The sequence below is a fragment of the Pygoscelis adeliae genome, unplaced genomic scaffold, assembly GCF_000699105.1.
Source record: "Pygoscelis adeliae isolate BGI_AS28 unplaced genomic scaffold, ASM69910v1 Scaffold75, whole genome shotgun sequence".
NCBI lineage: Eukaryota > Metazoa > Chordata > Aves > Sphenisciformes > Spheniscidae > Pygoscelis > Pygoscelis adeliae.
The window spans coordinates 3,432,966-3,451,881 of NW_008824772.1; the positions used below are offsets into that span (position 1 = coordinate 3,432,966).

The window sequence follows — 18,916 nt, forward strand, 5'->3', positions numbered from 1 at the left end:
AGGGAAAAAAAGAGGGGAAAATGTTTCAAGAATGTGAGATTTCTTCTGTCCTGCTGCTAAATTTTTGTTTGCTATTATTGCTAGATAATACTATCTTCAAGCTCAGTTTCCAGTTACGCAGGTATAAACCTAGAGTATTGCAAGTGTTTGACCCGGAACAGAAGCCAGCATCTACCTTAACTTTCCAGCTGTCCTGTAATGGCCCCCTCTATCAACAGACGGAGACCAAGGGAACAGTGCTCTATTTTAATAGTTGCTCTTGTATTTATTTCCATTGCTATGAAATTTGTTTTTAATTTGCTTTCATTTCCTAAGTTATTTTTCTACAATTTTTTTTGGTACAAATCCCATGTAGTAACCTACATCTGTCTGAAAATGAAAGCCGCCCTTTGATTAGAGCTGGAATGCAGTATCATATACGGTATGTTTGGAAACCTCTGCAGAAAAAAACATGTCTGCTTTAATACATCTAGCTCGAGGCACCGCGGGGTGAGTCAAGGACAACAGAGCGGTATGTCTGAAAAAAACCACACAAAAAAGGTCCCTGCTTTTCTTGGCTAGCTAATACATAAACGTCAATGTTATTTACACGACTTTTATAAGAGTTTGGGATAAAAGTAATTCTATTTCACTGCACAGATTTATTTGCTGCCCTTCCTGTCTTTTCGGAGACTGTGGAAGTCCACCTGCAAAATAGTGTCTTCCTGGTACCTATAAGAATTAGACAATATGCGAATTTCAGCAGCTAGAATAACTAGCTATTAATTAAACAATGATCCATGATATATATGGAATGGAGATGAATTGTATTTTTCACTAATTGTTTCAATCTCTTAGAGGAATAATAAAATAATAATATTATATGAATTATTTTTCACTATATTCTGGAAAAAAACAACAGCATACTATCCAATTCACTTCCTGAAGCTTCTGGGGCATACAACATGACCTACTTCCTCATGCATTTTTCCTCCAGAATCAGAGAACGCAATTGAAAAAAATCTTTCCTATAGTATACAACAAATTCCTATAGCTTTTATCAAGTAGGTCTTTGTAAAGAAGCTTTCAATTACCTACCTGCAAGCTATTAGCAGGACATAAACCATACTTGGGATTTGCTTAAAAAAGAATATAATCTTTTTTTCATTTTTTGTAAATAATGAATTTGCACTGCATTTTTTCTTCTAGTCTTTCAGAAAAAGGATCACTAAGGAAATCTTATAGTTAAGGAAAGCCAAAAAGCAAATAACAAGGGCCAAAGCTTAGTGCTTTGGGTTTTTTTTTTATTCCCCCAGATGATTACATCTTCAAACGATTACTGCTTTTAAAGCTTTTGCAGAGGCTTTCTTTATCTTTAGACACTGTGTAACATCTTATCAGTATCACCTTTCCTCTAGTCTCTGGAGAGTTCTGAAAAATTAGTTTGTTTGCAATACCTTCCAAAAAAGTCACAGGTAACTCCTGTTACAGACACGTTCCTGTAGTTTTTTTGTGGGGGTGCATAATAACTGCTGACTGTTGCAATGTCTATCCTCAACACCTGTCAGTGAAATTCCCTGTTAGTTAATGTAAGCATTTCTAACACGCCAGCCATGAAGAGTATGGCTTTAGCTTTGGCAACCGCTTGAAAATACAGAAAGCAAACCCTACGGAAACCGTAGGTACAATTTTCATAGGGTAGAAATCAAGAACAAGAAAGAGTTTATATGCGGAACATATGCAGAACATGGGAGAAGGCTTTTGCACCTGGTTTTCACTAATTGTTTCAATCTCTTAGAGGAATAATAAAAGAATAATATTATATGAATTATTTTTCACTATATTCTGGAAAAAAACAATAGCATACTATCCAATTCACTTCCTGAAGCTTCTGGGACATACAACATGACCTACTTCTTCATGCATTTTTCCTCCAGAATCAGAGAACACAATTGAAAAAAATTGTGTTCAGTGGCATTATCAATGGGATCAAAGTTGCTTAACCTGCAGCCAGCGATACCGTGAAATGTCAATATTCTGTGATACTCAAGTTAGTAAGCCTCCATTTAGCATCTTAAGTGCAAAGTCTAGAGTCTGATGACTTTTCTTCTAAATGAATGGTATGGCAGTTGGAAATCTCTTGGTCATTTTGTAAATATAACTAAATGCTTTCAGTCCTGTTCCTTCACCCTCTTGCAGCAACCGAACAACTTATTCCCACACAGGGGAGCAGGATACGATGTCAAAAAACCCATCAGTAACTTTAGATTTAGGTGAAACCAGAGCATTACCTTCTAAAAATCTAAAAGAATGCTAAGAATTCTTCCACGTCCCCAAAATATAAGGGCATTTTTTAAAATAGATATTTATACTTGTAAACTATTTAGGGGATAAGATTTTTTCCCCCTTTATCTCCTGGGTCCATTATAGGGTCAAACATGTAACTGGGGAAGGTCTCAACATTGTAGACTAGGGTTTTCAGAGACATCTGAAGGATTGAGAGAGACAGTTCTCACTGAATTTCAGTTGGATTTGTGACTAAGCCCTCTAGGACCCTTTGGACAGTGAAGTCACAAAAAACCAGAAAAGAACAAGTGATGTTGGTAATACAGATGTATATAAAATATATGGCAGCTTTTGTTATTTTACTCGTTTTTCCATTCGTTCTAGGTTTAAAAATGTGCTTAGTTTGATGTGCTTTTATTTCAACGCTGACCCATTTTCCCCCAGAACTACTCACTTGATAAAGTATTTGATTCCATCTGCTGTATAAGCTTCTTCCCATCCGTAAGGCAGACCTAAGATGAAATGAAGAAATAAGATGTCTCTCAAAGCTTAGGTGACACAAGGAACATAGTTTTGAAATGGTGTAAGTTAGAACGCTGTAATTTCAAACCATGTCATAAAAAGATTATAAATGAATTCTTGCTATTTTGGCAATAGACAATAATATAAACAATACAATTTAATAAATATTTGCTGTGCTACAAAGCTATAAACCATTTCATGATACTTTTAGTACTAGCATTTCTCTTGTAGAAGCTGACAGTCTGGTCAAATTAGAGTGTAGCACTTAACTCTTTTTGAACTTTTTATTGTAATTTACACCTACATGAAGTGACCAAACCCCCCCCCGTGCCTGTGGTCTGCTGCGGTCTGTTCTTACAGCTGTTACATACAGATGCTAATAACTGTAAGAGGTAGAAGTCTGGGCAGAATGAAATCCGCTGCTGTTTGGTTTATCACCAACTTTTGTGTTTATACATAATTCTTTGGGAATTCAGACACAAACTCCAAGGCACTTAGAGACAGATTCAGAGAAAATATGTACAGATATTCGTATATACACTTATCTATGTCTACGTATCCTGACAAAGGTTAATTGACTAAATGCATTGCTTAATTTTGTGCACTACAGTAATGTTTCTGGGAGTTAAAGTATTTAATACTGAAAAGTTTAGCATAAATTAAAATAAATAATTCTGAAAGGGTGCCATTTTTACACACACTAAGAAACTGCGCTCTCTCTTCCCCTTTTGTAATTATCAGTCACGCTAGTCTTAAAAACTCAACCTTGGACTTTGTTCTTAGTTTGAAAGTCCCATCCATGGGAATGATGAGTAATATTTTCAGTAAGATACTATACTATATCACTTTAAAAATTAAATTTTCATAGGAAACCTTTACCTTTTTTATTACTATTTGTTCAAAACCAAACGTTAGTAGAGGTTGAAAAGGGCTGGAGAAAGAAGCACCAGTCAATGTGCAAAAATGCTCCTGATGCTTGCTTTTGTGGTACTGTAATGTATATAAAGGAAAATGCAAGGTCCTGAAAAAGCTCCCTTTTTTGGAGACTAGAAATTTATATAAAATTAAAATATGCATGAAAAACTGTTCTGCAAGTGCTTTAGTTTGAAAGTCATCTCAAAATGTTAGTGTCTTAGGGGTTAAACTGTTTTTGTTCAAGTCGCAGTGTATCTCAAAGACCAGCTCATTAGAACCATCTGCGAGCCTGCTTTAGATTTAAAACTTCTATTTGGAGAACGTGCTGGACTGCACGCGCCGTATGATCTTTGAAAGCTGCTTCATACCAAGGCATGCCCTAAGTGCAAACATAAATTTTTTTGGCAGTTCTTTCTTGAAAGGCTCCTTCTCTGTTCTTCCACCATCACACCTTTGTCTCTAGCGTGGTCCTTACTTCTTAAAAATCTGGAAAGGGGTAACTTCAGTTCTCAAAGATAAACAGAGTTCATTACAGCTACGGAATCATGACTTGGCACAGTGAAGCAGGTACAAACCATCTGAGAAGTAATTATACCTGTAGGCACCAAGTGAAGAGCAACAAGTAAGTCTACTAAAACTCCAGAATTCAAGAACTTGAGAATTGCTAATTGCAGAACAGCACCATGACTGTTTAGTACAACTTGAAAAGCAAAAAGCACATTGGATTAATTTTTTCCGTTCACTCTTACCCCGTATTAGTCACTTATCTCAGGCTTCTTCCATTTTCAATTTAGCACAGACCTATATAATCTGTTCCTCAAAACATGGCACCTACTACCTTTGAGAGAGAATAATCCACAGCTACTTCCCTTTAAATACAAGGTAGTCGCTGCGTATCAGTTTCAGGCTCTGACTCCAATGAAGGAAGGAAGAAAAGGATGTTTTAAGTTATAAATATGCTAGACGCGATCACTAGTTCTTCCTTCCTCTCCCATAAAAGATGGGACCTTTACTGAACATGGATATTTTCTAATGATTTAAGTGGCAATTGGATTCATCCTTCAGTTGCTTCCATCTGCCCTGGCCTTTCCTCATTCCTGCATGCAACATTCATATCCAAAATACATGACAACGGATTTGCTCAATTATGAATAAAACCTCGGCATCTGCTCTGTGCTTACATGGATCCCCTACATCACCTGTTTCATTCATCAGTGAAAATTACACTTTTTTCCACTAGTAATTTGATTAAAATTATGTCTTTTTTTTTTTCCTTCTACATGAAGAACGGTACGTAGGTAGCAATAACAACTGACGCTCTGTATTCTTGTCTTAACCACGAAGACTATACTTTTCAAAAACACTGAATACGTTTGTAACTTATAAATGAAACTCTGGAGATATCTCCACAGCTTTATTTGCCTTTTTGACTTTATATGCATTGGATTGCATATCCTATCCACTCTTCATATGCTTCAAAGTTCCAACTACATCTGTAGGTTTTTTTAATGCCTTTATTTTCCACATTTCTACTCTTTCTCCACTATTTTCTCCCTGCTGTTCCCTTTACTCCTTTCCTTCACTGTTAGATTTGTACTTATATTTCTTGGTATTTCCCATGGTAGCCAGGAGGCTTCTCATGTTTTGCATCGTATTTCCCTAGACATCATCTTCACTTCCTTCAAGCTCATTTTCTCCATGAATCATTCATAAGTTCATCTACTTCCTCGTGCTCTATTTTTTTCACACCCTCCAGGGTCAGATTTGTTGCCTGTCCTAGGACTTGCTTTGCAAGACTGGTAAGATCTCACCTGGAGTAAATGGGAGGTAAAGGAGCTCAAACAGTCAGAAACATAGTCTGAAAGATACAGGATTTAGCCTGTATAAACTCTTAGGTTTCCTACATATTTATCATTTCTTCTGTGAATTGCTACAGTCTTTGATGAAACTTCATAAATAATGTATCTTGGTTGCAGTTGTCTGCATCTATCATCTTAAAAAAATTACAGATTTACAATATTTAAAAATAATTTCAGCAGAAAATACAGGGCTTCTTGCTATTCAAATATTTGTGATTGTTTCTCTTCTGCAAGGTAAAGAAAAGGTAAAACTGCAAAAGTAATTACGCATGCAAAAGAAAGGGATACAGTCCAAAGCATCCTTTGCCCAACTAGAATAAATAGTCTCCTGAGAGAGTGCATGTTAGCCAAAATACATTATAACCTACCATTATTTTGTTCTGAGCATATGCATTTAATTAGGGTTAATGCAAAAGAGATTTCTATAATTCTATGCGAAAAAGAAAATCAACAAACAACTTGCTGTTGTATGTGTACCGGTAGTGTGGCAGCTGGTCACAGAGCGGCAAGGCAGTATCCCCGGTGACTGACTGCCTCCTCAGCTGCAAGATGCCTGCTGTGATAACCACTGTTGTGAAGTTAACATTATATAAAGCAGAAAGGAAATGAAACCCTTGGGCAGTCGAAATTTTCCTGATACTTGATAAAGTGTGGATCTCATCGATCTTTGTCATTCCTTGGGTTAACAGGACAAAGGAAACGCACCAGCATTGATACTTGGCTGGTTGCGGTAAGTAGAAGGATAAACGTCAGCCCAAATCATAAACTTGGATGAAGCGACAGACCTTGAAGGTTTTGCCTACTGTTTCCAAGGCAGAATGCATATACTGTCCCTCAATAAAAGCTGCACACAGCATAATCATCAAAGTATGTCCCTAAAGGAAGAAGGGGGGAAATACAGACATTAGGAAAAAACCTCATTTTACTGGGCAGTTATCAAACCTAGAAACTGTGCAGTCATGTAGTTGGGTGGTTTTTTTCCAGTAAGTTAGTTAAAAAATATTAAAGCAAAAGAAATGTGCAGATCAGCAGATGAAACTAATAAAAGCAGATACCATAGCATGAATATTCAGTTGTCTCAAAACTGACAGTTATTTCCCTAACATCTAAACGCTGCAGTCCAAAACGTTTCATTTTTCTTGTTTTCTGACAAAATTACTCGAAGGAAATGAGAGATTCAGAGACTATAGTAAGAATTGTTAAAAAATTTACTGTTCACTAGGATTCTATCTAGATTTGGCCAAAGTGGGACTATTTAGATGCTTCAAGGTAAGTACGTCCTTAAGTGCTTTACTTTGGCCTTAAGGCCAGACTTTAAAACCCTGCTTCCATTATGCACAGTCACACAAATATTATTGATGAATTTGAAAAGACTGCTTAGGGATAGCTGCCTACCAGAGGTGGCAATCTCACCCTAAAAACTCTTTTGTGAAGCATAAACTTATTTCCAGCGGCGTTCGCAGCTTTGTCATCCGCCGTAAAAAGGATGCCTGGCTACAACCCGTTTCCTGCCAGGGCTAAACAATCTCGTTAAACCACTTCGTCTGGAATTAATATGAAGTATCAAGCTTAAGGGATGTAATATCTGTCTGGAATTCCAAAGCCGCATAGTACAAGTATTTAGTTTCACCATGAACTCATTCTTTGACCAACAACAGAAATGAGGATGTCTTTTTTTACATATCCTTTTACCTAGCTTGACTTTTCCAGTTATACATATTTTTTTAAGTAAGAAAGCATGAGCTAGCTCAGAACTACCCTTTATTTACCTCCTTATAATTTATTTATATTTAATATTAGATACTCAAAAATGATGAAGTTTCTTAAGAAATAGGAATTACCTGCTAAAAGGATTTCTGATATACAAGATTTGCTAAAGGACATTATAAACAGTTTTCTCCATCACTTGATAAATGCGGTTTTGAATTCTGATCTCTTTTCAATATCCACCAATTCAGCTCTTATCAACACCTAAGCCTTCCTCATGTGGCCTCAATAATAATGCAAAATCTGTTCGTTAAGATCCCCAGTGCCTTTGGCTCTTCTCTTTGAGCTATCTAGGCAATGCAGAGGATGGAAAACTGAAGATCTGACTTGCTGGTCTTGGACTCCTGAGTGCTACTGGAATACGGGGATATCCCAGATACGAGACTGGAGGTATCATATGATGCGAGATCGGCAGAGGAACTCCTCCGTGAGTTTCGCAATTTGACACAGCTAAAGAAAAATTAATGGAGAAATATCCAGCCTTGTTTGTCGAGTGTGTTCAAAGGCACGCAGGCATAAAATGGCCCTCTATTTTTTGAGGCTGTCAATAATATATACTGTATTTTACTGCTTATTTGTGAATTAACTCTAGAAACTCAGGTTCAGAAAAACAGCTTTCAGAAGTGAGTATGCACTTCTGGCATTTGCTTGTGTGCCACTTAATTCTTTCCACCATTTCAAGTGCTCTTCCCACAATCAAATGTGTTTCATTTTATGAATAATACTCTGCTAAGAGGACATTCCATTCCTTCCTTTCACATATCAAATTCCATTTTAAAGAAGTTGTTCTTTTTCTTTTGTTGTTGATGATTTAGTAAAACAAAGAAGGAGCAAGTAGTTTTCAAGTGGAGACATCTGGGAAATACTAGCATCTGAAATTTATGCTAATTTAGAGTATGATGGGCAGATTGGCTTGTCTCCTTTCAGTCTTGTTCCTAGAAACCATGCTTCAGGAAAAATATTTTTCTCACTTTGGATATTCAGGGCATGGTGCAAGATGACTTTGTGTTTTCCCATTTCTTATTAATCATAAGATATTGACCCATCTTTGTTGGCAAACTCATTAATCTCTGTTAAAACAATTACATCATATCAAGTTACAATTTAGAATGAGAGTTATAGTTTGCTTCTCATGCTGAAGAGTTACATGATCAACTTTAATTTCAAAATGACCATAAAGATCTTACAAACTGTTATAAATGTTTTTCTTCTGTTCTAATACTTGTCTGTGAATAACTTGGTACAGTTAATTAGACACAGTATGGATACAACAGAAATTGCAACATGTGAACAATGACCAGTCAACTGACTAATTGAAGGCAGTAAGAATGACCTCCCATCAGTAACTGTGATCAGATATTACTGTAGACGTATTGCTCTCCTGCCTAACAAATAAGGAATGCCAAATTTAGAACAAACCCTGCCCAGCACATGCACTTACGTTCTTCAGAAGTGAGGGAGAGCTACAGTCACCCGAGCAATGAGGTTGCTGCTATGTGTCTTCAAGACGGATAAAGAATTATCTTCCTGAAACACTGCTTAAAAAATGTACCTTTTCAGAAACTGAATGTTGGAAATATGACAAAAATCCAAAACTACATATTTTTCAAATAAAGACTAATATTCTCCTTTCAAGTAAAGTTTTAGGTGCTGTAGGATCCAAGTAATTTAGACTGTCATTATAATGAGAAGCAAACAGTCTAGCCGACGCTCGTTTTTATCCATGCAGGAGCTTAGTAGTGAAAGTACAACATAAGCCCAACACACTTAACAAGGGCAATAAAACACCTTCTTCTGCTTAGTTGATGGCAATCGAATGCGTACAACCAACTATACAGAAATGGCAGAAGTCACCGGAGCTTGCAGTACGTACTTCACAACAACTGCCCAGGGAAGGGGTTGAGTCACCATCCCTGGAGGTATTTAAAAGACGGGTAGATGAGGCGCTGAGGGACATGGTTTAGTGGGCATGGGGGTGTTGGGTTGACGGTTGGACTCGATGATTCTAGAGGTCTCTTCCAACCTTAATGATTCTATGAACATCTCTATAAAACATTCTGACTTTTAAAGGGAATGGAAAGAGTACAGCAAATTAAGTACTGAGCTGTCCACTTCACCAAATGGAAGCTGTTCTTCTAAGGTACGCTGGAGAAGATACAGACTTTTGTGAAAACAGGGAAGGTAAACAAGCCACCAGCAACCGACAAAAAAAAAACAACCAACCATCGACTTGTGGATAAATCCTCCTTTTACCCAGAGGTAAACCAGAAGATTCATGCCATTACCTACAGTCACAGGCTAGAATCTGAGCATCTACACCAACTACTGACGTGAAACTGGGAACATCTTGAAGCACACAAAAAGCCGAAGAAAAACTGCACTCCTTGAAATGCTGACATGAAAGGAATTCAAGGTACTACTAATCATTCTTATTTGTGTAATGTAATCACCTTTCAGAAAAAAAGAGTTATTTAACTAATCACATTGAAAAACATAACTTGTTATTTCAGTATGTTTATAATACAATCAATATTGGCTTGCAAATGGCTTACAATGCCTTTTCACATACCACACATTTGATAGTCGAAGTTCAACAATCTATTTTGAGGAGGCCAAGATACCATTAAGCAGCACGTCCTGCAACATTACAGGTATTTTGGTCATCAGTGTAATACGTTTGTCTAGTCATTATGTCAGGAAAGCGCAAGCCCTCAAAGGTAAGGGATAATGAAAGCAGAGAGGAGTTCAAGACTAGCTCATTCTGACAAAACATTGAATTTTGCATAATCTACTGGCTCATATTATTTGCTTTTTAAAATGCATTTAATGTACTGATTATCTGACAATTATTTTTGTATTTTTCACCTACACTGCTTCTTACTAAAATGCTACTGGCTGTCCAGTGAAAATACATAAGAATGCAGTGACCAACCCCCCCGAATTCCTTTCTTTATTGTGATTGAAGAATCTGTGGATAAGGCGGAGGCAACACAGAAAATCAGAAAACTGCAGAATGCAGAAATCTACCTCTTTCACAGAAGGCTGCAAAGAAAGAAAAAAAAAAAATCATACCCATGCTCCTTATCCTCTAGTGGCTCCCATCTGCTTTAGTTTGCCAACTCAAAGATATTTTATTTTACTGTTAAAGGCTCCAATAACAGAGTCTCAATTAGTGACACAGGAAGAGAAATACAGTACCCTAGGAGCATATAGGTAGTAGTGCTGCCTGATGAGGTCTTAAAAATGGTAAGCGTGTTCCCCGTTACATTTTTTTCAGTCTTACCCAGCTTTAAAAAAAATACTCCCTTCTATGAATTAATTGCAGGCTTTTTTCTACAGTCTTCCAGTATTGACTGTTAACATGATGCTGTCTGTTTGTGATTGATCAGGAACACATTATTATTTCCATTGCTGATTGAATGCACTACAATTTACAAAGTAATTTTTGAGGAATATTTGCATAAGTTAATTTGAAATTCATTTTGTTTATACCTACGGATCTCGAACTGCTGAAGAGAAGACAGGAAACACATTATTCATTATAAAATCAGAGAAATGGTCCATAACTGGGGAATGCTACACAAATGCCATGTAGGCTAAAAAAAAAAGTTAAATTCATAGATGTAAGTACTCTCTTGAGAACATTCTTGTTCTGAATTGGTACAATCCACTTTCAGCTAATTAAAAAGAATCTGGAATAACACATTCTTATTCCAGAAATACCAGCCTCTGCACACAGGGCCCTCACCACCAGGACTAGGTAATCAGGAATAGCCTGGAATACTTCACTGTATGGCCCAGCTCTAAACCATTTAATTTTTCCTCAGTTTCCCTACCCTCTTGCTCCCTGATTACTCTCTATTCCGGAATTCATCCGTCTCCTCCTTTTCTTACTGGATCAACTTCTCTTGTCACCATCTATTGTGCTATCCACCCACATCCATCACTGTCATCTCACATTGCTCACTGACGCATGTGATTGTCAAATATAAGTTTAATCAGAAAGCATTCATTGGTAACAAATTAAAATGACTGTCTAAAATTAGAATTGATCAGAAATTGTCTGAGATTTAAAAAGCAATACTATTACATGATATGCCTTTCTTGCTAAGTAATAGCTTACTTTTTTGCACTGATGATGAAATTAAACTGCACAGGGGGCTGGCATGAACCACCTACAATTGAGAGACACAGAACTACTCTCTACTGAGCTCATTTCACAGTAAGTACAGACCAAAGTAATAATACTTTTTTCCTTTTGAAGCAAGAATTGTAAAAATACACTAACACAAGATATCCTTTTAGCCTGTTACAAAAAAGGCTGCAGCTACACATAAATAAAAGAAGGGTTTTATTTACAGGCGGACATGACTTTAAAGCCAGCATATTTAAAAAAAAAAAAGGTCAAGTTCTTAGAAACTAGGATAGATACCTTTCCTTTTTTGTTATAAATCTGAAGAAAAAGAAACAATGCACCATGTGCCTAAATTAGCGTACGTTATTTTACCTTAACTGTAAAGGATTCAAACATAATACCCATAGCAATCAGTAACGTAAGGCAAAATCTCCGTCCTTAACTCCCGGTTAATGATACATGTGCTTTATGGCATGAGGTAATAGATCTACTATGAGACTTACATACATTTTGTACCTCATTTAGGTCTCCTTCATAAGCACCAAGCAATTATGTTTTCCTCTTGCAAATTCTCCTTAAAATATACTTTTAAAAAGCTTCCTATATCGCTCTTGGCAATCAACTTTCTCTGTACTTTCCATTTAAATTATCACACTTGTGCACCATGTATGTCTAAGTAACTCTGCTAGCCCTCAGCTTCTCACTCCTACCTACTGAAAAAAAGTGAAAAAATGTGACAACTGAAGGAACTGACAGAGAAGCATACCAACCCTCTTAGACAAGATGAGCACTGATAGCTTTAGCATACATTGACATTCGAAACAAAGGTCTGATCATCCCCCCCCCAGCTTTAATCCAGCTTTCTCAGGATGCTCATAGTTGTGTAGCCACAGAAAATTAACTCGGCATTAACTGCACGGAAGTACGCACAACTCCTTTGGTTCAGCTCCATACTGTAATGGTTGCTTTATTTTTTGGTATTTGAAATAATGAGACAGTTGCTCCCTGACATACAGGGATGTGACATATGTGCAGACATACATACCCACAGAGAGACACCAGGTCACCCACCTCTCCCGACGACCAGCTGACTGAACTGCGCTTGTGAATTAAAAGAGGGATGCCAGCCGTGAGTTGGAGACACTGATCTGGGATTGAGACCTCAAGGTTCAATTCCTGTCTCACCTGCGTATTTCCTCTGACTGTGAGCAATTTGCATCTCCATGCTACAAAATTCGGAAGGTTTTTCCCCCCCCTCATGTCAAAACCTCATACTATAACTAAGGATTAATATACTAAAATTCTAAACGTTATGTCAACAGAAATTAATAGAGGGACAATTTAGGAAGTATTTACCATCCAGTAAAATTGTTGGTTCCAGAGAGTTTTGACTTCAGTCTCCATAGTTACCAAGAGCAAGTACAACTTGTATGGGAAGAGGCACAAAGTCAATTAATTTTTTCATAGTGGGGCCACCGCATGAACTAAATGAGTCCATAGACTTTTAAAGGTCTGCTCTTTAATGAAGTCTTCCTTCAGAGGTGCTGGAAATTAACCTAACGAGACTGCACTAATCTAGTTAGCTCATCTGCATTTTAAGGTATAATAATATCACTTGTTTTTCATTATTAAAATGTTTTGATTTGAAAGTCAGTACAGACAGCGCCTATTCAAAAGCTGACTCATCTTTTCTCATTAAAGGTAAGTGAATGGAGAGAGAATAAATTGCTTTTCTAGCAGCAACAACAGAGTTCTGAAATCTAGGTCACATTAAAGAACTGTCTTAAATACAGGCTTTAGACATTGAATTGTCTTTTTCCTTGCTGTGAAACATTGGGAATAACATACATGCTCAATCACCAACAAATTAGCTAGCAACTTGTTAATAATTGATACTTTAAATAGATTTTTTAAATGTGATCAGGCTATAAAATTATTCCATCCTTATTAGTGTCACCTTTTATCTAGCTTCTCTGCTTGTACATAATTACAAGTTGTAATGTTCTGATTCTCGGACATCAAATTAAACAAGTGTGGTCTAATTTCTAGGTCCTGTAACAATACACGCAAGTAAGACCAGTTAGGTGAAAACAATGTCATTCCTCACTCACATTCAACAAAATGTGATTTTAGTCCAAGTAAGGAGACCTAAGGGATAATTCAGGATTTAAAACCCATTCGTAAATGGACATTTCTTTGAAATGTCATTGAAAAACAGGATTAGAATTTTGTAAGGGCTTGGCTAGCTGGATCAAATGTTTGAAATAAATAAGGTGTAATTCAGTAAAGACAAAAGCAAAGTACTACCCCAGGTGTGAATTTTCAGCTGCACAAAAGCAAGTGGGGTATGGCTAGCTAGCCTTTGGTTGAGCAGAAAAGGCTCTGAAGTACAGGAAAGCCCAAACTTCATACAAATAAGTAACATGAAGCTACCAGGGAAAGGGAACACCATTTGAGGACTGGTGTGCTATATATTAAAGCAAACAAACTTATTACTCCATTTCTGTCTCCCACTGGAAGGTCTCAGCTACAGAACTCAATACAATTTTGATGAATTGGAGAGAATTCAGAAGAACGCAACGGTGACGAAATGGCTAGAAGACATGCTCTGTAAGGAAAAAATGAGCAAACGGGTATCACTACGTTTATTTTGGGGAACAGAAGATGGAGTGGAGACACAATATGGTCTTCAAATACGTTAAAAGCTGCCACAAAGAGGAAAGTAGTAGGGATGAAGACAAGTAGTAATGGGCTTAAACTGCAATGAGGAGGATTTAGTCCGACAGAAAAGCTTTCTAATGGCAAAGATAATTAAGGATGGGAATAGTTAGCCTACAGAAGCTGTGGAATATGCTAGACAAATACCTGTTTGGATTAATGTAGATATAATTCATGTTGCTGGAGGCAGGTGGATGCACTACCTAATTGCTGGAGGTCCTTTCTAGGCAAATCTTTCCTGATTCCTTGGTGGCAAAGTACTATCTGAGTGCTAGTTTTCTAAACTTTTGTATAATTTGTATTACACGCAGACACTTCTGCTTCCCATTTGCAAGGCATTTTTATGTCTTGCGTTCACAGGTGTAATATATTTTGATTATATTATGTACCAAACAACTCTTCACTTGTGTCCTTCCAAGTATTTATTGTAAAACCAAACCAATCCTCGCCAAAGAAACAGGCTTTATACTATGGTTTTTTTAGGCTTGTCAGATAGCACCTGAACTCACACCCCAATAATAATAATACTAAAACCAAACCAAACCAACAACAACAAGAACACAGCCAAAGGTGAAACTGTGGCAGTTTTTTTGCTGTCTACTATCTCTCTAATAAACTGTTCAACCTTGATTTAGCTTCATGGCCTTATTTATGTAACTTTATAGGCACTGCTTTTAAGTACAGGCATGCACTTAAATATTGCTATTTCAGCAGTGATGATGCTATAGCTCAGTGGTCTCAAATTGTTTTGAGTCAGGCATCGCTACCCACCCTCAAAAATTGTCATAGATTATCATAATGAATCTTGTAATTGAAAAGAATGTAAAAGTGCTAAATTTCTGTAGACAAGCTGTAAATTAGTTAAGAGTTTTGTGGTTCAGTGGCTGCTGACAAACTACAGCTTGGAAACCACAGCTGTAATTCTACATTACTTTGAAATATGTGGATAACCATGCATTAAAAATTTAATTCGGATCAAGTACGCAGCACTGAAATATAGCATCAAACATATAGTGCCCAAATAGAGCAATTACAATAAAAAAAGGCAAGAAACCAAAACCAGTAAAACTTTTTCAGCAAACTTTAAGGGAGCCTATGCTGGCTGTCTCTGTTCCTAAGTCTATGCTTCCTCATTAGTCATTCTCCTTTTCTAATGAAGCCTTTAAGAGGGTAGGACTGTGTACAGGTGCTACTTGACACTGTTCCAGAGTCAAGGCACCAACTGACATTTTTGTGCAATGAAAATGCACTGCATAAATATAACATAACAGTAATGAGAAAACAGAAACAAAGTATTTTTATGAATCACTAACAAACTTGACCGCTATCTAAGAATGCAGAAGAATATTATCTATATTGTAATAGATTCTAGTAATAGTAGGTTACTCTCCAGGAAGAAATATCGCCGTGACACCTAGTCAGAAAAAAAATAATTTATTTAACTCAGGAGAGTTCTGTTAAATCCTTGCGTTCCCCCCCTCCCCCAATGAGCGAGCGAGTCAGCTGCTTCATGGCTCAAATTCCTCCTTAAAACGGGGATAATAATTTTAATCAAGGTGTACAAATGATAGAGATAAAGCAGATCATATTAGATTTACAGACTGAAGAATGGACTTGTCTCACAGGTCTAGTGCTCCATTTTTAATTTAATATCCATGCACGCTCATTTTAATTTGAATTGGAAATATTTTAAAAATTGTACACTCTTACATTTCTCAAGTGGAACGCTTCCTTTCTGTTGCAATGAAACATTTTAAAATTCTTGGATAGATTTTCCTTTTCAAATTACAGTACTTGTACACTGTCAAAATTACAACTCTTCATTCTTATCTACCATGCAGGCAAAATTGGAAATTTAAATGATTTGCAGAAAATTCAAAGTCTTGCTACAGTAAACAGTTATGTACAATAAGCTTTTAAATTCTAGACTGTGTCCTTGTAAAATCGTATTAAATATGTTTGGATTTTTTTTCTGAGGATTATAGAAACCACTTTGCCTGTTATGCAACTTTGAATTTTAATTTTTCTGAAAGCACATAAGTTTTTCACCTTTGGGCTTCTCATTGTGATCTGATTTGCAGTGTATCTAAAGAGCTGCTGATAAGCTATCGATTTTTTTATGAAACATACTCATTTTCAGAACAAGGCAAAAATTCAGCAATGTCTATATTACAGGACAAAAGGGATCCACTTCTCATCTCATGTGCATTTGATGTTATGTATTGGAACAATTAAAATTAAGTCAAGGGTTATTCTCAGTTTACATCACTGAAGATGTAAAAGGAAAATTACTAAGTTTTATTTCAATTCCCAAACTATATTCCTGTGTTGCCCTAGCAAAGCTTTCAGATCAGTAAAGAAATACAGGTACTCTGCAATTTAATAAAAAATAATAAAATTTCTTGCTACCTTAATTTTTGGGCAAACTATCGGTTTGCGTAGTAGCCACTGTTTCTGCATAGTGTCACTCCCTCACGTGTGGTTGATAGCAGGGATCGACAGTCCAGAGCACATGTTGAACGGGAAGACAACTGCTCCCAGTGCCTGTGAAGTTCTCCATTGAGCAGAGCTGGAAACCAGAAAACCACTGCCCCACAGAGACTAAACCAAGTGATGCATTCAGCAGCAGCATGAAGCTCCTGTCTTGCTCTATCTTGTCTTGCCATATGTTGTCTTTGCAAGATGAGACTGAGCAAACAAGAAAGTAACTAAATTCCGAATTCCAGACAAACTGTGCGATGCTTCTGCTACATAAGGAAGAAGTTTTATGTCTCATGTTGACTTCAGAACTCTGTGGAGGCCAGGAAGACATGCTACACGCACCCCTACTCCTGCTCTTATGTAAGGAAAAATGGATTTTGGAGCGTTGTTCTTGAGAAGTTGACACCATTTGGTACAATGCTGTGATGCTACATGAGGAATACAGTGCCAATATTCTGTGGCAAAAGACAGCAGTCCCCATGAGCTCAAAATTCAGCATGATTCTGCAAGCAGAAGGAGCCACGGATGACCAGGTCATATTCCAAAATTATCAATGTGATTCTGGGATTTATCTTTTTTTTTTACATGACAACTCAGAAAAGATTCCACAGTAAAAAGTTCATTTAATAACTTAATATTATTACTTTCTACAAAAATGAAATTACCCTCCCATTAAGTATTTCTGTTTTGAGGAAAAAATCTTCAACCTTCAGGGACTAGCAAAACTGAAATTTTCCACTGGATAAAACAGTTGATAAATTCTCTTTTGGGAGATCTCACCTCTTTTGTTGTTGTTGTTGAAAGTTTCAAAGTAATAATACATTTTAATTTCACTAAATTAGTATTTTCTAATCAACTTACTGTCTCAGAAAACGTTTAATTGACAAACACAACCTTTTTATCTTTAAAGCATACAGCACTGATTTTAAGATTTATTTCTTTTGCTAGTCAAAACCTATTAAAAACGGGAGATGCACAGATGCGTTCAGGATATACATTGTATAATTTAATAGGTCTCTTCTATTTCTGATTTCAGTAATTCACTGAAATATTTATGGCCTTGCCAGAACAATGACTACACAGAGTTACCTCTTTAGATATCATTATGCTGCTCCTTCCCAAGCAGCTCTTCCAGTAAAGAAGAAAAGGTGCAGTTCTAGTTTATTAGCTGAAAGAATATTAGAAGTATGCTATCCTCCCAATGCAGAATTGTCCCCACAAAGATGATCTTGCAGGAAATAATTTTCTCTTTCTGATACTAAAAATATAAAAAGACAGAGCAGCAGGAGTTTCAGCGAACACTAGCAATCAGACAATATTCTTGGGGTCAACAGAAGACTCGTATTTTGATATTCAGCCTCTGCAAATGCATCTTTAATATCACTGGCCTAATAAACAAAAGTCAAGTTAGCCAGGGTATGCCTACCCATGTTACAATTACATCTGGATTTTGATGTACAGACATAAACCAAAAAAGGGGGGGGAAAAACAGCCCACGCTTACATGTCAACTTTTGCAGAACTCTCCTGATGAACTACAGCCCATTATCTGTACAAAATTATAGCACTGTTGTATCTTTAATTTCAAGAACAAAATAGCAGTAACATATATGGCATTAATTTTGTTGTAATAAACAAACACACCAGGGCTGCAACAAATAAATAAAACAAATATGAATACTTAACAATATTAGCTCTTCTCAAAATAGCAAAATTGTTATTTGCGAAGACTTGCTCCTCTGCCTTGTAACTTTGTTCCACCCACACCGTCAAAAGAATGGGAAGCGACACCTAACACTTTGCTGAATATGGAATGGTTTTGGCAATTGACCGTAATATAGTTAAAAAAACCTAAACTGACGAAATGGATAGATTCCATATTTCAGCTTTTAATGCCTGAGATGTAAGACTTTGTCTGTGATCCAAAAATCAAAAGCAACTTAACTATCAAGAGCACTAATGGATGCTGTCCACCAGCAGTTTCCATTGTCTTCTTTTTATAGATAGTCAGCATGCAAGGAAAATGAATACAGAAACTGGGCAACTAAACTTCTGCCTGTAGATCTTCATAATCAAATGTGTAGTGACTACTGTGACTTGCAAGATCAGTATCAGTAAGGTAAGTAGGATTTTTGGAAGCTATATTAATTTGGAGATCATTTCAGGGAACTTCTGCATGATTGCCATGTGTCAGATCCCAGGCTGACAACAGATTAAAGCAACGTGATGGGAAAAAATAGTTTAAGATGCACGGC

At 36.7% G+C, this 18,916-nt stretch overlaps 1 protein-coding gene across 1 annotated transcript in view; it reads right to left on the minus strand.

Annotated features, from left to right (window-relative positions):
* Positions 1-18,916, minus strand: part of STXBP4 (syntaxin binding protein 4) — a 71,568-nt gene that overhangs the window by 13,900 nt on the left and 38,752 nt on the right. The window contains exon 21 of the mRNA XM_009323718.1: positions 2,720-2,777. Coding sequence (XP_009321993.1) covers positions 2,720-2,777 — 58 coding nt within the window. The remainder of the gene's footprint in view (positions 1-2,719; positions 2,778-18,916) is intronic.